The sequence below is a fragment of the Vespula pensylvanica genome, chromosome 2, assembly GCF_014466175.1.
Source record: "Vespula pensylvanica isolate Volc-1 chromosome 2, ASM1446617v1, whole genome shotgun sequence".
NCBI lineage: Eukaryota > Metazoa > Arthropoda > Insecta > Hymenoptera > Vespidae > Vespula > Vespula pensylvanica.
The window spans coordinates 14846121-14872816 of record NC_057686.1 but is presented as its reverse complement, the minus strand read 5'-3'; the positions used below and the strand labels follow the sequence as shown (position 1 = coordinate 14872816).

General features: G+C 35.5%; 1 protein-coding gene and 1 long non-coding RNA gene across 3 annotated transcripts in view; one reads left to right on the top strand and one right to left on the bottom strand.

Annotated features, from left to right (window-relative positions):
- The window catches only part of LOC122627202 (protein timeless homolog), a 179063-nt gene that overhangs the window by 14629 nt on the left and 137738 nt on the right, over nucleotides 1-26696 (top strand). For both annotated transcript variants that reach the window (XM_043808162.1, XM_043808163.1), the window contains exon 15: nucleotides 1381-1478. In XM_043808162.1, the coding sequence (XP_043664097.1) occupies nucleotides 1381-1478 (98 nt within the window). The remainder of the gene's footprint in view (nucleotides 1-1380; nucleotides 1479-26696) is intronic.
- LOC122627205 overlaps nucleotides 24586-26696 on the bottom strand; it is a 4203-nt gene continuing 2092 nt past the window's right edge. The window contains exon 2 of the long non-coding RNA XR_006326812.1: nucleotides 24586-24934. This is a non-coding gene — a long non-coding RNA (uncharacterized LOC122627205). The remainder of the gene's footprint in view (nucleotides 24935-26696) is intronic.

Sequence of the window (26696 nt, the reverse complement as noted above, 5' to 3'; positions counted from 1 at the left end):
CATTTTTTTGTGAAAAATAAAATGAAAAGTGTAATAGTGATTATAAAAAGAGAGAGAGAGAGGAATCTTAAAAAAAAAAAGGGAGAAAGAAAGAAAGAAAGAAAACTTATTTTAGCGAAGGAACTAACAGAATTTTTTTCCGGGTTTCAGAGATTCGTTATGTCACATGCATTAATTCTATCTAGCGTGAATTTTTGCATAGTTGAAACTTTTATTCCTTCGTATCCTCTATATTTTCATTTCGATTTTTTTACATTTGGTACATAATCGATAAATCGTACTTGGTCTTTCGTAAATATTTTTTATAGTACAAAAAAAAATTATCGTTATGATAGATATCAGAATTTGGTCCTCGTTGATAATATATCACAATGCATTAACATGTATATTTAGAATCGACACATTCGTGAGTTATGTAGGTATAGATATATATATAATATATATATATATATATATATATATATATATATATATATATATGTATATATATATGTATGTATGTATGTATGTATGTATGTATGTATGTATATACTTGTATGTACATATAGTATGTGTATACAGATGCACGTGTCGCCCAAATGCATTGTAATTTATTCAAATGAATGTATGTAACGCCCTATCAATCACGTATCAGACGTGTATTAGAGATGCAATTAGATCGTAGCAAATTAACACAAATAATTGTATTATCGATAACGTATGATGTATAAACTAAGTACATACATGTACCTTTATAAATTATGCATTTATCGTCGACTTCGTGGTTAAATAATATACTATTTAATTTTTTTTTTTTTTTAATATATATATATATATATATATATATATATATATAATTATTAATGCACGCGTATTAAAATTCTTTCAAACGGAGTAGAATATATGCACGACTGATTGCAAGTTATCATAAACTAATTCAAACAATTATACATATCCGTTTAACCAAAAGGTGCGATGAAGTGTAATCGAACGTCGAATGAGCATATAGTAAGTCAATTATTTGGTAACCGCTTGTTATTAACGGCATTTATGCATATAACGGTGAATGGTAATATGCTTGGTATGCCACGATTTTAACTACGCGGTGCATTCGGAATATCGACGGTTAGAAAATGGCGACATTTGTTACAAATTAATGTATGGCTATGAGATCGAATAATTTTGCAAGATAAATTAAAGGATATGATATTCTTTATGCTTCTCAATGAATATTATTCCTTCTATTGAGAGTTTTTAGATATTCGTTCAGTTTTATTTCTAATGTTATCAAAAAGTATGTATATAAAGATTTATTAATATAAAATCAGACGAGATGCATGCACTTATCGTCCTATCCGTAAAAGAAGACGCCCGAGTAAATGTAGCGAAATTATATTACAGAGAAGTCTGGCCGGAGAACGACTCCTTTGGAAGGGCTGATATACCGCCTGAGGAAGAATTTCTAGCACTCCGCGAAATCTTCTTTGCAGATCTCGGTGGTGAGTAGTTTTTACAAAATTAACATATTCGAGCTGGTTGAAAGCTTCGAGTTGCTTTCATATATTACATTAGCATTTTAATTCCTTGATTTCTCGGCTACCTCAGAAACTGTGAGTTCTACGAAACTTCTATCTTCCTCTTTCTTTATCTTTCTATCTTCTAGTAATTGTTATAAAAAAAAAAATTACTTTGTAGTTTTCACTTCGGTCATATCGGTGTCTTAAGTTAAAAAAAAAAAAATTGAAAATAAAGAAAATTCGGTTATGTATATCTCACGAATACATTGATTTTTATTACTCTGACAAATTCTGATTGGCCAAATTGACATTAAAATTAAAATATAGAATAGAAGAAAATTAGAATGAGAATAAGGAACATTTGCGGCGATTAAATTAAAAGAAGAAGAGAAGGAAGAAGAAGAGAAAGAGGGAAAGGGAAAATGAGACTAGTGGAGTAAAGACGATTTCTTTGGACGTTTCGTTTACGATAGAGCAAAAATGTCTACCTTCGCCTCATTTAATACTTTTTTTTCCGTACCAAGGGTATTATCGCTATAACTTGGGTTTATAGTGAAAATTATGTGCTCCGCACACGTAGTCTCTTGAGAAAAAAGCACTGTCGGTGTTTCAGTTATCGTTAATCGTACGAGGATCTGAAAGGTAGAAGTAATTTTTATATTAATACTTTAAATTAGATCTAATTTAACTGATTTCAGAAAAAATACTAAACGAATTTTCATTCGCTCGCTTTTTTCATTGAAGTTTCGACGTCTCTTTGATCGGAACAAAAGCTATGTAAATTAATTTTAATTATTATTTAATGAATTGTATGATCAAAGAAGATCTTCCTTGCTGCAAGTTAAAATCAAAATCGACTTATTTTTCGCGAAGAACTTTAAATTCTGCAAAATATATAAATAGTCGATTTTATTCGAGGGAGTTCTCGCAGTAACAGTGTGTAATAACCGAGACATATATCATGAGACAAAATTTAATTAAACGCGCCTCTGGTATTTATTTCACACTTCTAATTTATGTACGAATAACTACGTCCTTTCTCGTTCGGCATTTATCTCCGTTTTATTATATATATATATGGTCGTACAATGGACCTGTCCCATTCTAAATATTTTCGTCTTTTCTAAAATTGCCTTTGTCATATGGTACACACACGCGCGTATACACATATCGATCTATTATGATCAGAGAACATTTTGATCCACAACACGCAGTAATTTTTCATGTTATTCGCAAATATTCTATCTATCGTGACTATTTTATATTATTTACTATCTCTTGTTTGCTTTTAACGATAGAGCGGCTTGTAAAACGATCCGATTCTTGTCTTAGTAAATAGATCCTCGAACAACAGAGAAGAACATAACGTAATTTAAGAGTTGCTCGTTAAGCATTAATGATTTACTTTGCTACGTAAACGTATGAATCGATGTATCGTATAAAAGAGATTGCCTTGTGATTTTCGTGGCTATTATATTAGTAACTTCGAAAAGAAATATCGTTAGAATAACGAGGCTGCGATCACAGCTATCCTATTTCCATGCTTGCTAGTGATTTAGTTATCGGTTGTCGTTAATAATAATTAATATAAGAAATATATATATACATATATATTATATATACATATAATTATCAATATATAAATACATCAATCAATATATATATATATAATATATATAATTATTAATTGATATTTACTTCAAATCTTCTATTTTCAATAGAGTAGAATTGTTCACAAATTTTCGTTAAATTTTCTTTTTATTCCTTGATTCAAACGTAGAAATAAAAGATGTGTAGATGATTTTGAGTACGTTCGTCAATTAGCCGTAGTTTATCTTTTTACCACACTCATAATTTCTCGTTTACATGGATTGCGGCATCGCGTTTACTTTCTTTCCGTCTCCCCTTTCTCACGAATGTCGTCACGATAAAAAATGGTTACGATGTTATGAATTATAACTCGTACTCCTCTTGTTCTCTCTTTCGTTTTCTCTTCGTTTTCTCTCCCTCGGATAGCTCACGCTAACGATGCTTTCTCTCTCTCTCTTTCTCTCTCTCTCTCTCTCTCTCGCTCTCTCTCTGTTTTCTTCTATCGCTCGACGCATAACGACGACTACATCGCTAGCACGATCGGTTTGCTCTGTGTAGGTGCCAGTGAAACGGCGAAGTCGTTAAATGTTAATCCCTCTTTTATATCTTACGGCTAGTTCGCCTCACCGACAGCTACCGTTCTGTCCATGCAACATGGAGTTTATTTAAAACAACTCCGGTGACATCTAGACAGTTTTACTTTATGATGTAAGCAGTTCATCGTAACATTCGTTATCAAAAATCTTACAGTTAATTAGTTTCATTTTGTATCTTTCAACGAGAGATGATACCGTTTAGATATTTATAAGAGTTAGTATTTAATATTATTTATAAAAGGAAAGAAAAACAAACCAAAAGGAAAGACAAAGAAAAGACGAAAACGAAATTAATCACGGTGAAACATTGTTTTTCTTCTCTCTCTCTCTCTCTCTCTCTCTCTCTTTTTTTTTTTTTTACTTCTCATCCATTCTTCAGACGGTTTTAGCGGACGAAGTAAATGTTTTTCATTAATCTTTCGCAACTCGTTCCCTTCATTGTCGACGCGTAGATTCGTAATTTGGTCGACTTACACTGGCTGGATCGGTAAATTCGTTAGTACAGTTTGTGGTTTACACGCTGCGTTTCATCATACCAGTCTGCGGTGCTATATTTGTGACCTCCTACATACCTCTCCGAAAGCTTTGTGAGTCTAATTACGAAGCGCACATGATACACATCGCGAACATGTTACCTCCGTCTAGTCTCTTTACGTTCTCTTCCATCCCCTTTGCATCGCATTACTCCTTTCATTTTGACATGTCTCTTTGCATCTACTCTTTCTCTTTGTTCTTTTTTGTTCTTTCTCTCTCATTGAAATATCTACGAATCCAACTCTCTCGTTAGGTATTTACTATATAAATTGTTCCAATAATAAATATCCTACATAAAATCAATATTTAATCATTTAAATTATACTAATTTATAAGTACACTATTACACGTTCGTTTGCTGTTCATTAGTAATTACTAATGTTTTGTGGTTAAATTCGTAATGTACCTAATTATGGTATTTATTGTAGCAAATCGTTACAACTATTTTCACATTCGAATGTAATTTTCTTACTTAACTATTTACTCGATCAAAATTTCTTTCTTTTTTGGACAATTAAGGATTGTATGGTAATAATTAAAAAAATTTCTTCTTCTCGAATCGTATCGCTTTTATATTTTTCTTCGTTTGAAATAAAGATTTGTAGTATAACCTACAGATACAAATAATACGATGGAAAAGATCAAGAATAATTCGTCAGACGTTTTTTATCTAGGTATTATTACGAACTCGAAACTCTAGATAGTCAAACTTATCGCGAGTGAAGTACTTTCGTTCCTTTTTCGTTCTTCGAAAAGCTCTTTATTTATTCACGTCCACCGAGAATACAGAGAAACTCATACATATATACGAAATATACCCGTTTCATCGAGTTCGTTCCTGCAGGCGCCAGAAACAGCAATGGTGTGTCTGAGAGGAGTGGAAAAGAGCGAAGGAAGATGTGCTTCGGTTTGCTTGCGATTTTTTTCTTTCTTTCTTTCTTTACCCTCTTTTCCCCTTTTCACCTTCCGGCTACGATTCTAACTTGTTAGTCCGAATACGTGACGAATGAGGAGGAATAGCGGAAGCATAGAAAAGAAAGAGAAAGAGAAGAAAGATATAGATTAGAAAAGGAGCGATGGAGAAGAATAAAAAAGCCTTCTAAGCTTCTTTTACTTGAAAGGTCGAAGGTTTGACGAATGAAGACCGAATTGGAAGTCTAACCAGTTGTGGAGTCAAACCAAGAAAAATTTGCATCCCTCTTTTTCTCTTTCTCTCTCTGCCCCTCTCTCTCTCTCTCTCTCTCTTTCTCACTCTTTCACTCAACGACGAGCGATCGTCCTCATATGTCTGAAGGCTCTACTTCATCCTTCTTTTTCTCATCCCTCTTTTCCTTCTTCCACGGATTTCTGAAACCGTGCTCCATAACTTAACACTTTAGACGGAAACTTGCGGTTCATCCTTGTCGTCTCTCCCTCTTTCTCCTCCTCATCCTCCTCCTCCTTTTTTCATCTCCCCTTCTTTCCGATTCCTGAATGTATATACGTACGCATTCGTACGCAGAACGCGCCGAACGACGATATTCTATGCGGTGGAACTTCCTCGAATGGTGTGCAGATGAAAATAGGGTGTGCTCCCTTTCAAATAACCTTGCTTATTTGTTTACCCACCCGTCGATTTTTCTTCTACTTTGTCCTTCCGTACCTTCCTAATGTTTTCGAAGCGTTCCTAGAAACGAACGTGCAAGTTTTTCACTTCATGAAAGTACTTTTCTTCGACTCTTGTAAGTGACACTTGGCTGTTATTTCTTCCCATATATGAGACGAGACAAGTTATATAACTTTTAGATCGAAATTAAATATTACACGTCGTTAAATGGTACATATTCCTTGTTAAATATATACGTATAGAGAATAAAAGTGACAGAGAATTTTAATCTTGATATTATATATGTATATAGGTTATTTAAATTTCTACGTATGTAAATGATTTATGTCTGAATACTAAAATACGTCCGTTCTCTACGATCTCACTGAACCGTATGAAGTCAAATGTTATGTATCCCTTACAGACTCTCGTTGTTTACATTCGAATTTATATGTATGTATGACCGAACACATTTCGTAATATCGATCGTCCTTTCTTTTGATTTCACGATACAGAATCTTTGGCTAATGTCGTCTTCTTTGTTTCTGTTTCTTTTTTTTTCTTCTTTCCTTTTATTCATGAAATATCGCGACCTCGTAATAAAAATAATATAGTAACGTACTTGTATACATATGGCGTTACTATTTTTACATTCTTGAGAGATAAAAGAAACGTAGTGTCTCCGGAGAAAAGATATCTAATCGCGTACGGAACTTTTATAATTGGTTTTCCCTTACCGCGAAAACCGTTGTTGTGAGTGAACTCTAGGAAAAACTTTTCCTACTAATTTTACCAGTCGACGATGGTCATAATGTAAAAATAAGAATGAATGGTACTTTCGAGAAAAAGAAAGAAACAAAGAAAAAAAGAAGACTAAAGGTATGAGATAATAAACGTCGCGTAAAATCGATATTAACGAAAACGGATAATCATCGAAAATAGAGTTATGAAAGAACGCAAAAGCAAATTTCAAAATGATTTCCACGTTTGATCGTTTAAGAAAATGGAATGGATACATTTTGTCGTGAATTTCCCGTCACGATTTTACGCTTGCTTTTTCAAGCGCCATAACGAAACAATCACGTTCACCACTCACGTTTATAACTCGACCTTTCGTTGCCATGCTTTTACGTCACTTAAGTGTATCCTTTTAAACTCGTGAGAAAACAAGTAGCAACTACGTTGATATTCGTTCGAGCAATCTTTTTTCTTCCATCGCAGAAAGTTTTCTGTTTTGTTTGTTCTATACGGTGCGACGATGGAAGGAACAATGATCGGATCGAACAGTTCTGTCTCCAGATCCTTGAAGCGTAGCAATGGTGGAATTTACATCCAACGTTTGCTCGAACGATCACGACCATATGTTTGCTTTCTACGTTTATACCTTTCCTTTTCTCTGATCTACCCTTTCTCTCATTCTCTGCCTTTATTATCTATCTCCATCTTCGTCCTTCTTCTTCGAGCACCGGCCAGGAAGTTTATCCGAACCCGACGCGCCAATTTAGCCGGAATCGCCGGCACGTTCGCTTTCCTTCCATCAAATTGCGACTCGCTATGGCTTTCCTACGATTCCAGGACAAACCAATTCGACGTTCTGCCACCGAAGCACCAAGCAACCCTCCGCCTTCGATATCCACGAAGCTTCGCCGCTAAAATATGGACGTTCGAAGGATCTCGCGAATCCTAACCGTTTTGTCACGATCGCAGCCTTCTGATTCCAGAACTTCTCCTCACTCTCCTTGCCCTCCCCCCGTTTATTTCCCCGTTTCTATCTCCTTTGATTATATCCTCGACGATCGTCGCTCGTTTCGAACTCGAACGAAAATCAAATCGAGCTCGTGCGCTCGATTTCATTTGGATAGTTATTTTTTTTCTCTGGCGATCAAAATTGGTTTCTTCTTTCACACACATACACACACACCCGCATATATATATATATATATATATATCTTTTTTCTTTTTTCGTTTCTCCTTTTATTTTATTCAAAGAGAAAAATAAGAAAATTTCAAGCGAAAATATAGGAGAGAATTCGACACCCCTATAGAAAGAGTTCCGTATTATGTAAGAAGAGAGTTAAGGCCTCGATAAAGACGTGGTAGTGGTTGTAGGTACCTGCTTTTAAAGATATCACAAAATTTAGGGTATTTCCTTCGCAGTAGGCAGAAAAGCATGACTTTTAAAGAGCCCTTCACAAGATATTTATCGTTGTTCAAGTATCGAGTAGAAAAGCCGAACATTAGCCTTCCTCTTTTCCAACCTCTTCTTTTCCTCCCTCGCGTCTCAGCAACGATACGATGGCTCTTTCAGTAACGATGAGTAACCATTAACGTGCAAAGGACCTTTCGACTATCTCTCTTCTTCTCCCTCTTAGTTTTCTTTCCTTTTCACAGTTTATCCCTTTCGCTGTCTCGCCGCACGTCGAATCTTCTTCCCTTCCTTTCTTGTTTCTTTCTCTCTCTCTCTTTCTCTTCGTTTCTCATTTCCACGTAAAATTCTCGTCTCTTGCGCATTCGCACGCGCACACACACACACATACACACGCATACAAAGAAAAAGAGAGAGCCCTTCGTTCTCTTTCCAAGCGAATAAACTGGAGAAGTGAGAGTCGACCATTTAAAAGAGAGACATTCAGCGAGTTCAAGTACACACTCTTACTGGTGCTATCAGAACTCGTTATAAGGTATACAAATGGTACGCAGGACTCTTTGAGTGCTTGCCCAGGTCTCACTGTATCTATAACTTTCCCTGACGGTTTTCCCTTGTCAGCGGTTTATTAACTTATCGAAGTTTAAATTTCATGAAAATGAATCTGTGCACTGAAAAATAGCAAATTTCGAATCGGTTGATGTTATGATCGACGTACGTAATGTTTCAATTTTTCCTTTTTTTCCTTTTTTCAGGTTTATTGATTTTTCATTCGATTACGCTCTCGTCGGAAATATTTGTCCCTACGATATTTATTTTTCGTTGGTTTGTCATTCTTTCACATTTTGATTACTGAATCGGATTGTTTCGATTATTTGTTTTTATTTGAAATCAGTGAAAACGTTGCATTATTTCAAACGAGTCAACTTTTATCTTACAAATGTCACTGCGATACGAACGTCATAGGCATTTGTATATTGCTTCGACTCGAGCGATCACGATTATTATTACGAGCGTAGTATGTTTTCTAAAAAATATATAAACAAAGCGCGCTCGAGAAAAAAAGAATTATAATAATGAAAACGCGGTCTTCTGTGCCCGTAAGATTAAAAGGAAAGAAGAAGAAGAAGAGGAAGAGAAAGAAAAAAGCTCAAGGTCAAGCGCGAAGCTTTTCAACGGTGCACGTTCTCTCACAACCCTTTTTATTTCTCTTCCTTTTCGACAGAAGAGAAAACGCAAAAGCTTCTTGCCCGAGCAGTCTCCTTTCTCTCTCTCTCTCTCTCTCTCTTTCATTTTTTTCTTTTTCTTTTTCTTTTTTGTTTTTTTGTAAACTTGCACGTCTGCTTTGCGTCTCTGTTCATGGATGCACGCGGGTTCGGTAAAATAATAATGCATTTGCGACTTGCGTAGAAATTGAATAACAGTCGCGCTTGAATAATACAGATATGTAAATGGAGGTTGGTACAGGGTTGATACGGGGTTGGGTACGAGGTGCCGGAAACGTAGACGGGATCATTTATATTGTATCCGTGCCGTCGTTTTCTCCTATCTCTACCGACTGCGTTTCAACCTTGCTTTTCTCCCTTTCCCTATCTATCTTTCTCTTTCCCTCTCTCTTTCCCTTTCTGTCTCTCTCCCTCTTTGTACTTTGTTCTGTGTGCGTTCTATCTTCGTCCGCCTAGTTTTAGCGTCCCTTCTCTTTCCTTCCTTCTATGTATATCTGCTTTTGTCTCTTTCTCTCTTTCGATTTTCCCATTCGGAACCATTTCATTCTGTCTCCATTCCAAAAGGTCTCGCTCATCTTTCTCTCAAGATCTTTCTTTCTCTTATTAGATTCTTCGTGTATGCTACTCGATTCTCTATCCTTGTCTCTCTTCCTTTCTCTTTCTCTATTCTTCCCTTTCTCTGTCTCTCTCGTTGATAAGCGCTTCCTTTTCCACCTGTCTCTCTTTCTATTTCCTTCGATCTTGTCTACGTTTCTCATCTCCTCTTTTCACTTTCTCCTTCTTTCTTTAACGTTACCTTTTAACCCTTTTCACTTCTGTTTCTTGTTCCGTGCGATTATAACGTCGTTAAAGTATTATTTCCCCCTTATAATTGCCATCATTTTCTGAATTTCGAGGATTTTCAAAAGCCCTCGCGTCCCTCATTCAAACAATTCCATGGCACAAGGATGGATTTTCCAAAATCCTTGTTTTGTTGGGAACCCAGTGAATTCGTCGAAATGATTTTACTTGGCATACTTCAATGAGGGTAACACGAGTAGAGAATACCGCTACGATTTTACTTTAACCCGGATTAGAGAAATATTCCAATTTCAAACGACCGAATGACTTTAGTACGATGTTCTAAATTTACCCTCTAGCGTTATAAATTATTTCATTCTCGCAGGTTAGTAAATGTATATTTCAATAATAGTTAATTTAATAGAAAGAGGTTTATAATATCGTTTAATGAATTATTGTAATGTGAAATCGTTTGTGAATTATTCGAAGGAGGGGAAAGAAGAGAGAAAAAAGAAAAAGAAAAATTATAAAGAGCTAATAGAAATATTTCATGAAAATATATCTCTTTTCGTGTCTAGTTTTTTGTTAATGAGAAAGAAGGAGCTCTCGTAAGCTTCCTTATCTCTTTCGTTTGTCTGTGCACGCGTGTGTGTACACGCACACACGCGTACGTGCAAAAGACGTCGGATCGGACGATGCGTTTCGCTGCATTTAACTCGCAAAAGAGAAAGCGAGAGGGAGAGAGGGAGAGGGAGGAAAAGAGAGTGGAGCTTTGCCTTTGGGGGATGGTCTTTGTTCTTCAAGACCTTACACAAATGCAAGTTAATCCGATTTGTGCTACATTCGAAATATAATCGGAGCTTTCTCGAGTACGTGTAAGTGTGAACGTACACGACTACATCGGCCGGAAGTCCTTCTTCAAGTTTAATAACGGTTTTCCGGTTTTCACCGAGGTTATTTGATCGTAACGAAATTTAAGCCGACCAACCATCGTTCCGTTCTCATTGCAATCTTTTTTCTTTTTGGTTTCTTTTTAAAGCTCCTCGCGGATAAAAAAATTCTTTCATTGGATTTTTCTTTCTCGGTTACGTCATTTCGAAATATTCTCTTTTATTATTTTACATATAGATGCATTTATGACGTTATACCGATCTTCTACGATATTGCTTTTCCAACGACTATGGATCTACATTTTATCCTTTATGAAATCGGAAAGTCGAGATTTAATATTGCAAATTGTCATTAAATTGGTTGACTTTATTTCATTTGGTCTTTCCTGTATTAATACTTATTTGCATACTAACGTTTCAAAAATAGTTTTTCCAGATGTTTTACTTTGATAATAAAACCGTAGACTCCTTTTATTATGTTTACCGCGTGATTACAATGAAATAGAGATGATAGAAAAAGAAGAAAAAAGGTAAAAGTTCGGCTCCGTGAAACTCGATGACTCTATAACCAATTAACGTTTTTATGGCCTCTAGAAGAAACTTGTTTTATCGTAGTAGTCATTAGCAGCTACGCTTTGCACGGCTATATTCATGCAAATTAAATCGATCCTTCTAACGGCTGGTTAACTATAAAATACGCTAAGGAATTTGATTACATTGTCTTGTTACAAAATCGTCCATGGAAACGTTACATGTATATCGAGATTTTTCCTTGGGAAATGTTGCTTTCTATCTTCTTTTTCTTTTTTTTCTGTTTTATTTCTTTTTTCCTTTCCTTTTTTGATCTCCTTGAGAATCTCGAATGATCGGACCGGATAAGGGGATGCGAACGAACGGCTCTTATCGTTTGTGCATTATCTAGATCGAAAGATAAAGGGAATTTGATGCATCTCTTCAGACGGAATGGATTTGCATGGGAGATGTCGTTTTCCAGGAAAAATGGATTTTCTTCTGAGGGAGGGCTAACTTGAATAATTATCCAAACGTTTTGCTCAAATGTAAGCTTAAAAAATCTTTAGACTTAGCAATTAAATTATCTGGGGGAAAAAAGAACGAAGGAGAAAAAAAAGAAAATTTCGTAAGATACTTCGTACGATCGATTCGTTTGATCAATAACATATAAACCATACATATCTGACTCGAAGTAGAGAAACTAACGTATTGTATCAAGGTATCTTCTACGCTTTGAATGAACTCGCGAGAGTAGAATGTTAGTATTACATCGTATCGGAGTCAAAGGAAGTAGCAGCGACAAGCAAGCCTTAATGACTTCTCGACGACACAATTAGGTTCTCACGAAACGACGTGAGATAAATTTAAATGCATATTTGGAGTATGGCGAGACTAGCCGAAGGGGAAAGAAATGGGAATAAAAAAAAGGAGTAAATGAAAATAGAGAGAAAGAGAGAGAGAGAGAGAAAGACGAGGAAGAAGAGGGAAGATCAACTTCTCTTGATATGAGAACGAAATAGCTCTTCTTTCTTTTTTTCTCCTTTTTCTCTTTTTTTTTCCTTTTTTCTTTTTTATCACGATCCAGCGCGTCTCTTAATAAAAGCAAAGTGTAAGGGTAGATAGGTGTGCAAGTGTGACACGATGTGGCCGTGTCCTCGGCGATCTATACCGAAAACGAAATTACGTTTCAGAGAGATAATGCATGCCTTTCCGAGCACGGACAACGTTAACGTTCCTCTCAAACGACATTTCCACGGTTAATGACGTACTACCGGAACGTCATTCGATCCTCAAAAAAATTACTTTTCGTCTCGAGCGTTTGCGAATACGTTCCTCTCTATTGGAACCGACGACCTCTATTGGATCGAAATCGTGCCACGAATCGAGAGAACCTCTTTATTCCGTCAGCTGCTTCTACTTTTTCTTTTTTTTTTCGTCTTATCAAGATAGTAAATTACTGTGGCCTCCAATTACCTAACGTTAATTAAGAGGATATTTATTTATTTTCCCAATTATTTCTTTCGTAATTCGACATAGTCTCAAATATCCTATCATCGATCTTTTCTCGAATTGCTTGTCGCGCTTCTATACTTATTGTTAACCCAAATTGCATCGTATTTATGAGCGGCAATATGTTTTGTCCTATTTTTTTTTTCTTCTTCTTCTTCGACTTTATAATACTTTACCCAACGCTCCAACGCTGACCTACATTCGAGCTGAAACGTCAGTTTGTTTTAACTACAGCGAGATCTTTTTTATTTTTATTTTTTTCTTCATTTCTTCCTTTCTTCTATCTTTATTCGCTCTTAACCTCAATCCTTCTTTCACGTTTTCTTTTCCGTTTGTCTGATTTTGTTTCACTATTTGTCTCTCTCTCTCTCTCTCTCTCTCTCTCTCTCTCTCTCTCTCTCTCTCTCTCTCTCTCTCTCTTACCTTTTCTCTCTCTTTTTCGTTTGTATTCAAGCTAACTCTCGTTAATTAATTTTAATCCCTTTTCTTAATATTTCCCAAAGTCCTTATCTCAATTTGTCTGTTCATTGCGGATTAAATGATATATCACATAATACTTAATTGTTCGAAATATAATTTCATGTTAGACAATATTTCTCGAGTATGACAAGACACATTTCTCTCATTTTGAGATTCGTGCTCGCCTAACGCACGAAACGATCTACGAGAGGTACACGTCGTTTTAAACTCCGTATCTTCGCCAATATTTGCCAAAGAATTTGACTCTTCCGAGGGCTATAATGCTGCTCTCCCATGTAAGTGACCGCCGATGTTAATTTATAGGCGGAATAACGACTTTCCGATCCTGGATACTTGCCATAACGCGGCGAGGCTGTATCGAAAGGCTGGGGTGGTTTTACTGCGTCGAATAAATTTCAGGAAAGTACTTGGTCTGATCCATAAAGTAAGAAATCTGCTAGCCTGAATTCTTCATCGTATATTTTCACTGTTCGAAATACATAGTTTATTTTAAGCATAGAAAACATTTAGGTACTACATCTCCGAAGTTCAACGTTATTGAAATTACATTATTCGTGGGAAGAAAAAAATTACCTCAACAATGTTTGCAATGTTTTCCTTAAATATTAGTTCGTTTTCCTTCCTTTTTTCTTTCTTCTTTCTGTCTTTTTTTTTTTTTTAATTTTGGTGAAACAAATTTTCAACTCAACTCAACAAAGGTTTGATCGCACGAGTGCAAAAGTGAGTAGAAATGATACCGACGTTTCTTCCCTTTTTCGATTCGGTTTTACAGGCAGAAAGGAACGGGATTTTTTGAAAGCCTAAAAGCTTCAGAGTCAGCTTGTTACGTCGACGATCATTGATACGCCCGATGTGACAGAAAATCAATGATGTCTTATCAATAAGTAGAGATCCCGCTTCTAGTTTTTCTTTGTTTACTTTCTTCTTTCTTTCTTTTTTATCTCACGTTGTATGCACTATGCAATTTCCGTATCAAAATATATCGATTGATTTACTTTAAAAAAAAAAGAATATCTATGAGCTGGATATTGCAAAAGAGATGATAACAATTTTTTGATAATTAAAATATCTTGTTTCCTCGGATTATACAATTTGTTTTATCCTATCATCGAAAGTAACTATTACAGTTACAGATGAAATATCCTGCATATAGGCATATAGTACGCGCGTAATACGACATCATCTACACGTTTTAAGTTTAAAAGGAACTTTAGGAAAAAACGACGAGAGAGTATAAGCTAAAATGAAAGGATACAGAGAGTGGTGTAATAAAAGTTTCAAAGCGAGACAGCTACCGGTAGTAACTACTATATTAATAGTAACGCGTACTGTTTCTCCCACGGCATTTCTCTCGTACCATCTACGGAAAGTACATAGTACTTGTGTTTCGTAGGTATATGTGCTTTCGAGGTAGTAGAAAATTTATCACGCTTCCGTACCGGTCGAAGTTCTATCTATCGAGTAGCTGAATATGTCTTCTCTGACGCCATTAACATAATTTCCCTGGTCCCTTTTCCGGATGAAAGCAAACCGGTGAAGGTTAAGTTGGAGTTTCTTTTCTTTAATGTCATGGCTTATCGGGATCATCGATTACAGAGAACGGATCCTAACGAAGTCGTTCGAGGAACGACGAGTCATTTCCTCCACTGCTTTCACTGAAATTGTATGTAAATTAAAAGAAAAGAGGAAGCCGGGGGTTAGCTTGTAAAAAAAATGTTATTGCGGTCTCTCTTTTCTTTTTTGCTCTTTTCCTTTCTTCCTCCCTTTCTTTTTGGATCCCTCTCGAAAAGAAAATAGCAAGGATGAGCAGAGACGAGGACGTCGAGATTGAACGAGCGACTTAGAGAGTCTGTGAGGAGTCGAGGATCGTACCGAGATGAAACGGACGAAGAAAACCGAGACTAGAGAAAAAAGGGAAAGGGTCATTTTGGGTTAGATTTGGCTAGATAATCCGTCTTAGTTGGAAGAGAAGAGGGCTTGTCCTTTTTTGTGTCGAAGAAATACCGAGCATAATAATTTCATACTTTTACTCGAGACACGCTGTCTCCTTCTCTCTTCTCTACCTCGCTCATCTCTACATACACACACACACACACGCACGCACACAAGCTCACTTCTTGCCCCTCTATGCGTCTCTCTTTCACCCCGAAGTAAATCCACCCTATTTCGCGACAGCTCTGCACTTTCACTGCCGACGATCTAACCCCTCATTGCTAACGCGAATCCCGGGGATATAATCGAGTTCTCAGGCGCGGAGAGACCTGCTCCAACGTTGATAATATTTCTGAAATCTCGCAGGAAGGGTGGACCGTAGTTTTCCTTCTCTTTTCTATTTTCTCGATCATCCGTATAGTCACGATCTATGGCGATGACGACTACAACGATGACGATGAAAGGAACGATCACATTCGACGTAGTAATTTCATTTCAAACGAATCAATTTCCTTTTTCAACGTCACGGCAAGTGTATCATAGGTGAATAAATGTGAACGTTAAACGAAGATTCTCTTGTACCCTTCGTCGAATAATGAACGGCACATATACTTAATTGATCAGAGTTCTCTTCATTCCCTATCATCCACCGTCGTTTTTGAACGAGCATGTCGACGAAGTAATACTTCGTGGTGAATTAAAAATTAATGTTACCTTTTTGCAAGACACGTCTCTTTGTGTGCGTACGTGTGTAGATATATATATATACACCTATGTATGTATACATATAATATTATAATTGAATATCCTTTTGCAAATTCCCATTTCTAACGCTTTAACGAACGTTCTAAGGGAAGCATAATTTTGGGAAGTTAATGAGGTCCGTCCAATTGAAAACTCGTCCCTTCTTTCTTCGTTCGTTCGCTCGTTCGTTCTTTCCTTTAACAAGTCTCATTGAAGTAGAAGCTTCAGCTGTTATTAATCATTGATAAGGAAACCGATTAAGAAACGCAAACTGGTTAAAATTGGAAAGTTAGTACAAAGAAATCTGTTTTCCTTGAAATAAATACGCTTCAGAAATATTCTCTCTTGGTTTCTCCCGAACGATGAGTGTTTGAAAGGAAGATGGAAGAACGAAGGGGAAGAAGTACTTATAGAAGAGAGGAAGTTGAGGAGAATGAAATAGAAGAAGAGAAAGAAGAGGAGGTAGAAGAGAAAGTGAGGTTCTTCGATGGAGGGTTATAATTACGTTGTTAATAAACCTTAAGGGAAACTCGTCGGACCTTAGCCAGATCTTTCGATGCTTCTCGCATCCTGAGCTTCTGACATTCTTCAGATCGCATGCCTGTTTGAAACGGCTTCATCCAATTAAGTTTAAAAGCGGCACTCGATCGATCGAAGAAATTGAATTACTGATTCCGACATCATCGTTCATTCGCTGTAATTACTTCGGCGCTTATTTAACTTCAAGGTGGATCTTGGAAGCATCGGAATCTATGTATGCCCTCTATAAGCGCAAGCATGCACTTACACGCATGCAGGCACATACTTGGCCAATGCATATTCGCATACTAGTTCGTTCTTACGTATGTATGGACACGTCGACATAGCCAGCTCTCTGAAATTTCTCCATCGTGATTGCGTTTGTTGCAAGCACCTGCGTAATCCTGGCAATCTTCGTCTCTCCCTTCCTCCTCTCCCTCTTTCCCTGCTTCCAGTCAGCTTCGCAACACCCTACGTATAACCTCCTTGTATCGCCTGAACCAATTATCTCTCCTACCTTTGATGTTGTCCAGCTTCCGTATAGGTGTTTGCGACAAACAGCGTGAGTCGACATGATAAAGGAATATTCTCGTAGATTTATCGAATACGTGGGAGCACGCAGATTAAGTTATTTAATGCCGGCGTCTTACGTTTTGTTTTTATCGTTCGAGAGGGGTGATTCTTTTTATTTTTTTTTTTATTTTTCTTTCTTTTTTTCTTTCGTTTAAATTATTTCGACGGAAGAGAGAGAAAGAGAGAGAGAGAGAGAGAGAGAGACATAAAGAATGGACAGAGAAAAAGAGAAAGAACATTGAAATAGAGTTTCGTATACTTTCGAGAGATATTTTCAATAAGCATAAGTCGTAAGGAGAAAAGTAAAAAAAAAAAAAAAAAGAAAAATGGGAGAGAAGATTTCCTTTGAAATAGTAATGATTCGATTGAAAGAAATTCTCTGTGAGCCACCGAACCAAAGTGGGAATAGTTCTGTGTCTAACGAAAAACGAGCAAAAGATATACACACATATATATTTATATATATGAAGGAAAAAAGATTCGATTCAATTATTGGATCATAGAAAAGATCGAAGAAATCGTATTGTAAAAGAAATTACAAAAGTAATTGCGACTGTCACGCAATTTCAACCACGAAATGACTGCTTGAAAGAATTCAAAAGGTACTTTATAAGATTCGATAAAAAGGATAAATTAATTTTGTCTGTCAAAAGCCTAATATGATTCGATCGGTTTATCCAACCATCCAACCTTTTGTATACCAAACTGAACCTTGGATAGTTGCCGATAGAAATCACGAGGCTGTTGAAACGTTTTTCTTCTTTCTTTCCTTCCTTCTTTCTTTCTTTCTTTCTTTCTTTCTTTCTTTCTTTCTTTCTTCCTACTTTCTTTTTTCCTTTTTTCCTTTTCTTTCTCTTTCTTTCTTTCCTTTTTTTCTACTTTAATCCGATTCTCTGTTCGGAAACATCGTAAAGACCAAGTTTCCGAAGGAGGATAGCTTAAAATGAGAAACACGAGGAAGTTATGAAGTCTTGGATGAAGGTCCGTCGACTCGCGTTAACGCTTCTTTAAGAAAGTTCGAAAAGCAAGTCAGAATCTCGTAATTCATAATTCCTACGGGTATTTATCGTTCGTTGTGTAGGGGCAAAAAGTGTCTACTGACTTTAAAGTTTAATGATGTGCTCGTCCGATAATGACTTTCAACCGTAGAATTTCTTCTCTTCAAAGATCTCGCTTACGCATAAACAACCATAAACTATGACAGAGAAAAAGAGAGAGAGAGAGAGAGAGTAATAAGTTAAGAGTAAAGATTTTTCATTATTGTGAAATGATCACTCCACAAAGAAAGTGAAAAATCGATGTTATATAAGGGACATAAGTTCGTGGTAGAAAATATTACGGCACAATCTTATTCCATACGAGCCATAGGTACGGCGATGCAATAAACGATATCCGTTAACTTTCTTTTCCCTCCAAAGTAAAACGTTCACGGGCTAGCTCCCTTTGACATCGTCCAGGCAAAATAAAAAGATAAGAGTTGTCGGATCCTAAGAAAACTCCCTCCTATGACTATTTCTTTTTTCCTCCTCTCTTCTCAATAACGTACCTATACATTTTCTTTTTCTACTTTCCATCTCGTTTCGCTATAATACGAAAAAGAAAAAAAAATCCATAACACTTACCTTAGTAACCTGTTAATTTTTTAACGATATACTTCTCTCTTCGTATCGCTGTAAATATCGGCAACGGATTTAAATTCCCAATTCCGACTGTTTTCAACGATAGAAGAATTCTCTGGGGAAATGACCGATTAATTTCTATCAGATATCTTTTTCACTCTTTCCTCCCCGACGTCTACCTATTCCATATCGAAATTCTGACGGTAACGAAGCCGACACGGAGGGTAGAGATGGCAACGATCGCGAGACTACCGTAGAGAAGAGGGAAAAGGGAATGCTTTTGTGCCTTCTATTCGATGTCATTGTCTTTTTGTTTCTCGCTTGTTTCGCTCCGCTCTAAATGGTGCGAAAGATTTATTAATAATCTACTGCAAGTGTGTGCGTGTGTAGGTTTGTGTAGATGTATACGCGCGGTAGAGCGACGTCGATTAAACTCGCGCGCATCGTGCGAGTATTTTCTCTCTTCTCCCTTTTACCCGCGACTTCGTATAGTTCTTCGAAAAGTCGACTCTCTATTCCTCTCTCTCTCTCTCTCTCTCTCTCTCCCTCTCTCTCTCCCTCTATCTCATTTTCTCTGTTTCTCTTTCACTCTCTAGTGACGTGTCATGCGGCGTGGCGCGCCAACGAAAATTTCATTTAGCCCAAGTCCTTCCGCTTTCAGACGTTTCATTTTCCGCATTCGCCGAGCGAATTAAAAGGGATCGATAACTTCACTCGACCGTTTCGCGATGACGAAAGTTCGAATCTCTCGTCAACTGCAACTCATAGTTTCCAAGGAAAATGTTAAAGACTCTGGTAATATCTTTGATCGTGTCTATTTCTTTGATTTGTATCTATTGATTTATCGAGAAAATATTTTATCAGTTATTTAGTAATTGTATGATACTTCCTTTCTATACTATTTTCCAAAAATCTGTTTATATATCCTAATGATTTCGTTATTATCGAAATTATCGAATTAATTACAACAAGATGTTTTATATCAAACACACGTATAGCTTTCACACATTTGCTAGTATTCTTTCGATCGTATAATTTTTAATATAACTTTATAACAGTTGCATCTCAACAATGGATTGTCGCAATAATTCAAATAACACGGAGCAGCGATCGTTAAAAATTCTCTTTACGATTCTGACGATTTAGCGATTTTTGGTTCTCGGTAGTCGCATAAAGTTTGCTTTGTTTCAACATTCCATACTTCTAAACTTTACGGCTTGTTTGTAGCGCGAAGTTATTGAAACCAAGGGAGCTCAATTACGGTTAACCGACTTGTACGTCCTATCGTTAAATTGTCGTTTAGCCGATCCAGCCTCCGTTCTGTCATATACGACGTTTGTTTTACGAGCCACGGGGAGAAGCTGCGTCGATGTCTTTGCGAAACTTTACCGTGACTCGCTGTCTAATTAAAGGCAACGACGCTGACAGACGGCGATTAGAACATGTCACGAAGTTAATTAATTTTAAACGGTTTTCCTCGTTACGTCGAATTTTACGATTTAATCTTGTTCAAGATTAATACGATAGGCTAATTATCAATATATATATCCATTTATACGATCGGAAGTTATAAATGAAAAAACAAAAAATAGAGATCGTATATTAATAATAATCTGAATGTTAGATACTCGAATTAAACGTTTATCTATAAATCTTCCTATTTCTCCATTTTAATCGAAATAATAGTTTCCGCTTTTGTTCGTTCATGTCTATTTACGGGTATTACCTCTAATGCGTTTGCAAAGCAGCTGAATTTTCATGCGATTCTCGGAGAATATATGCTAGTTCTACGAGTGAAATCGAACGTACTACAGACCTCCTATATACATCTATACTATGTATATACATACGTAAATACATGCGTACATACATACGTATATATCTACATACGTGGACGAAACAAGAGACTTTGCAACTTAATTCGCATAGTCCAATACTACCTTATGTATTTCCGTAATAACAATAATATGTACCTTTCTCAGCGACCAACTTTATATTCTCTACGTACTTAATAAACTACGGTCATTTGTCAACATGGAGCCGGAGTTACGATCATTTTGCAATGTCAACTTCTCCGTGCGTAATTACGTGGTTAATTACAGTACCGAATAGTACACGCGTCGAGCAAACAATTCTTTAATTCTCATTGTGCGAATATAATTTTTTTTAACTAACTTTGGTGTTAATTATCTAACACATTTATCGATATCAACGTACGAACTTCGTTTAAAAGTTAAAATGGACAACTCGTTGGATCTTATAAATTCATTAAATTAATGAGAAAAGATAGAGTTATACTTTATTAGAGACAATGACGGGTAGCTAATTAGTCGCTATACATCAGCGTCTAACTTGTTAAAGGATCATGATTGGCGGAATTTACCACATTGTTTCTTGCATTAGCTTTTATCTTATTCTCATTCACTTTTACTCTTCGACGGTCTGGAGTACAAAGTGGGTAGCAAATAAGGGGTGAATTCTTTAGCTTGGAATAATAAGCTGCGTTAATATTTGCTTCGTTCTCAAACGATAAACCCACGAATATTTCACGGTTCCCTTGAGACTATATGGGGGTTCATTGTCCGTTACGTTAATAACTTAAATCTCTTAGATCTTTCGAACAACCAACGTACAAAGGAATACGATTCGAAAACATTATTTATGTATATTTACAAAATCGTTACAATATTATATCTCGATACAAAGATACCGATTCATATATTCATTACGTTCTAACTATTATTTATGATTTTTTTTATTCATTAATTATATTCTGAGGTCTGCTCTGAGATCATTAATTTAATGCATATTTCTTAATCATTAGTAAAACTATCAAAGTTAAATTTTTAATGTAAAATTTAATGATCTTTAATGATAAGTATTATAATGATATTTTTTAAGTATTATTTTTAATCTGAAAACGATATTAGAACTTTTTCTTTTCTTTTTTCTTTTTTAGAAAAGATTTTTTTATATCATAAATTTTTTATAAACGTTGTTATAAATACATCAAATTTTTAAATACTTGTACACATATATAGGTATATAGATTTTAATCGCATATATAGGTAAATTTATTATTTACACATATATAGGTAAATAGATTTTATCGAATATAAAAAATTAGGAAAGAAATTAAACGAGTTCGATCGTAATAAATTAAATTCGATATATTGATCTTCCCGTTAACTTTTTGTAGTCTTCTAATCATTTCACATCCTTTGATTTTTTTAACGAAAGGTAACTTTTTCACTTCGCTAAATTTAGGCAAGTCGCCAAAAATACTCATGACCAATCGATTTGTTACGTCGTATATTTCAAGATTACCGAAGTTCGAGGTCGAAATCTCGAGAGAATATTTACGATCTAGACTTCGATACATCACTTTATAAATCAAAAGCAAACCGAATTAATATTAAAGGCTGTCAAGTTCAATAAATGAAATTCATCTGATTGTAAAATTAGCATACCTTGAATTTTTTAAAGATCAATTTTTTCTCGATAATTAACTTCTTTATTTTGCAAGATTAAATCAATTTATCGTTTTCCTAATATGTAGAATACATATTTGCAATCGTTAAACTATAAAGCATAATCAAAAGGTAGAAAGAATTCAATGCATTCGAACAATTATAGCAACGGTATGTTTCATGTAGCAAAACAATTGTGTATGCAATAATAAATTCAAAGTGTACAGAATCAGAGTTGAGAGTATGGTTACCGTTTCAATCTCCACGGTATGTGTAGAATTTGTGGAATGATCATTATTGTGTTCTCTCTTTCCCTTCCTTCTCTCTTATCGTCTATCTATCTCTCTTTCTCATGTCTCTCATTCCTGGTTTTTTCTTTTTTTTTTTTTTTTTTAAGTATCGTCGATTATCCATTAAACGATTTCTATAGAACGATACGGTATATGAATGATAAAAAAGAAACGTAGAATTGGCAAAGTATTGATTGTTAAAGTGAATTATAGATTAAAAATGATATTTAGAAGGGAAACATAGGTGCATAGATCTTTAATTATCAATGATCGAGAGTTTTGCCTGGTAAACGTTTCCGTTTATAATTCGCTCAGTAATAAGTCAACATATACTTAGTCCCAAGTCTCTTGAGTCTCGCTATCCTTGATTAACTTGCTTGAGTAATCAGCTTGAGAGATGAAAATTCTTGGTAACAGAACGAGTAAATTGATGTATCATTAGAGACATGCATCTCGTTAGTGCCAAGTTACATTTTCAAAAGAAACCCAATATCCTACTTGTAAATTTGATTTGTCAAACCTTAATCCACTCTCCAAGTCATACCGAATATCGTGTTGTGATTGTACAAATGACTAATTATATATCTTGTAAGTTTACGATTCCAACTAATTTTTTTTAACAGTACTTTCTCGTACATAGTTATATTCAGTTTATTAAAATATTAAGGTAAATATTAACGTTTAATGAGAACATTTTTTAAAAGACACGTTGTGCCATTAAGTCGGCATTGATTGAAGAATGAAGAAAAAAAAAATAATTACAGGATAGGACTGACTTTTTTTTGCAAAAACGACTCGAGACATTTTCATGGCGATCAATTTCAATTAACCAGCGGCCGAACAGCAGCATTAGCACGCCCAAGTATATGCCTAAACGCCCACCTACATAATTGATGCGTTCGTTATCATCCCCCTTGTCGTCATTCAAAGCGTGACAGTTCAGGGGTTATTTTCACATAAATAATGATACCAATTAGCAGCTTCAGCTACTCCGCAGTAGCAATCAGTTAACGCAGTCAATTATTTCTTGATACGGTAGGAAGAAAAGCTCTTTCTCTTGCAAAATGCGGTATAAACTATAGAAATATATATATATATATATATATATATATATATATATATCACAGAAATATTCGGATGTATGTACAAAATCCACATTATGTTTATTCGAAGAAAGTTACAAAAAATAACATTACAAAAATTTACATTACTTTTCATAATTTTTATTTCTATCGGAACAAAAATTGTTCATATCACCAATTTAGAGTATTATCAAATTACCACGTTAACGAGATTAATTACATAATATTTTTTTCAAATAAATCTCTCGTATAAAATCTACATTATATTAATGTTTCAATACCGTAGCGAAAATATCAGAATTCTTTATTTGATCTTGAAGTAATTCAATTTGAAAAAAATGTCCGAACATTTCTTTGATTTACTGTATGCATTTTTCTTTGACATCATCGTATCGACGTTCGATATTAATTTTATATAGATACACCTACATATACACACGGATACGTGTACGTAGGAGAAATAAATTACGATGGTTATTCGAAACATAGTTTCTTTGAAAGCAATACTGGTTTTCTAGAAGAGAATCTTACGCTCCGACGTACCAACGTCGAGACTGACACAAACTTTCGTCTCTTCGTTTTAGCGAATTTCTTGAAGAAGCAGCTGAAGAATCTGAGTTGCGGTTGTTCTTTTCTCCTTTTTCGGCTCGACGACTCTTTCATATTTTATTTCAAAGACACATACTTATGAGCTTTCTGAACAAGGTACATGCAAAAGTATTTTTCCACGAAAAACATTGCCTCTTCTTACATCTTATAACTTCCATCGTCTTATGGACGACTTTGTCATAAGAATTTTCTATATTGCAATACAATCTGCTATTTTCTGTCTTTTAATAATTTATATATAAAACAACATTTTGTTTTATTAATAATTCGTTTGTCTTATTACAATGTTTCTCTAACGAATTTAAAATAATTTTGTCGGGAACGTTGAAACGTTGAAACATCGTTAACATTCTCTCCTTATTATCTTAGAAAATAATTTTCCGTAAAAAATAACCCCGTTCGTTCTTATAATAATATAAGATTTCATTAGAAAATACATATAATGTACAATACCTTCTCTCCTTATATACTCTTCCTACTATACCGATATATTTGTGAGTTATAAAACGTCATTAAATATGCACTCTTCTACATGAACATATTTACAAAATAATCAGTCTTGTAGAGAGAAAAAAGAGAAAAAAGAAAAAAGAAAAAAAAAAGAAAGAAGGTAGACGTCGTACCGAGTTAAAGATTTTCTAAAGAATCGTCTATTCGGAATAGCTAGCTCTCTTGTAATTCTTCCGCTGGACGGTGATGCAGATAGATGGCTTCTAGATTTCGTCGGTGGCCAGACCATCGAATGCATGGACTGAAAAGAAAGAAAAAAAAGCTAAAAAAACGTTGAGAGAGAGAGAGAGAGAGAGAGAGAGAGAGAGAGAGAGAGAGAGAGAGCAGAGAAGCGAAGAAGCTTCGTGGCTTGGCGAAGCATGAAGAGGAGAGGAAAGAGAAAGAACCAGAGAGAGAGAGAGAGTGAGAGAGAGAGAAAGTGGAGGGGTTGAGAGGAAAGGGAGGTTTGCGGCGATCAGAGACAGGACGAAGAGGATCTTCTCCTTTTCTAACGCGAATAGCTTCGATCTATCCCCTGGATCACCTTCGACTGGCTTTGCTGCCTCGATCCTTTTGGTAAGCGTTCCTTCTCCTCTCCCCCCCCTCTCTCTCTCTCTTCTACTCACTCCCTCAATTCCTCCCGTTTCCGTTAAAGGTAGGAGAGAGATGGAGTGTCCTGAAGAGCCGCATACCGATCAATGTCACACCACCGTTTGCTTGTGTTCACAGTCTTACATTTCCTGTCTACCTATCGTCGTCCTGCTGAAGTATCAAACACCTGTGCTTTCAGGAAACAGATCGGATCTACGAGAGGCTCTGCTCTTTCTCACTCCTCCATACTGAGTTTACGATAGCTGATCTATTATTCGATAGATGGATATTTTATCAAAGAACGGTTTAGATTCGTTACATGTTTTCTTACGTACGTATGATCTCTATGTACGTTTAATTTTCATCTTCAAAATTATGAGAATTTAATTCTTTTTACATCTATCTTAGCTTATTCTTCTGTTCTAAATCTTCTACTCTTTTGAAAAGAATCGATGTTGTAACTAATGTACGAACAGTGAAATTCGGTTCTTTTTTTCTTCGTTTTTTTTTTTTTTTTCGATATCATGTAATTAATTTTCGTCATCGCAAGGTATAAACTCCCCAACACCCTTCGACTCGTGAAAAAAGAGTAAAACGTACGGCTATTCTAAACGAATTTTCTCTTTCCTCCTCCTTTTGTATTTTCCTTTTCTTTTTTCTTTTTCCCTTGTTTTTTTTTGTTTCCAAAGCTCGACTCATATTCTCCGGCATCCATTAAAGTCAGTTGTGAAGTTTGCAAAAGATTAATGAGTTAGTAATGGAGTTTGTAGCTTTGTTGCGGAATGGTTACAAATATTGATCTCTCTTTCTTTTCAGTAAAAGAGCTTGATGAAGAAAAAGAGCTGGGAACTTTGAGAGTAAAAGTAATGTGCCCGAATAAGTAGCATTTTTTTTTGTTTTTTTGTTTTTTTATTTTATTTTTGTTTTTTCTCTTTTTGGAAAGACTAAAAAAGTCCGTAGTATAACTTAAAAAAGTAACGTTTGATATATTTTATATTTGTATTAATATGTACATACCACGATCGTATGTTCTTTGACATCAAATACGGTTTTATGTACACATCGAAATTTATGTATTTCTTTTGCGATCATAACTTAGACTCCGTCATTAATATTACATTTTTTGTTTACCTTTCCCCATTTCATATTGGCATGAGTAATAACGCGAATTTCTCAATATTGCGGTGCGAAGTGAGTATCTAATTGCTCTTAGATCGTTATGTAGATGAGTTCGAAACTGGATTCTGTTTTTCATCGATGAAGCCGATATTACGAAATAGTAGAAGCATCTGAGTAAATCGAAATATACGTTCTGAGAGGTAGGGGTAACGAACTTGGGCAAGATGTTAGTGAATTTGCCAGTTCCATAGCCCGGGGTTGTAAGAGTGAGAGAGAGAGAGAGAGAGAGAGAGAGAGAGAGAGAGAGAGAGAGA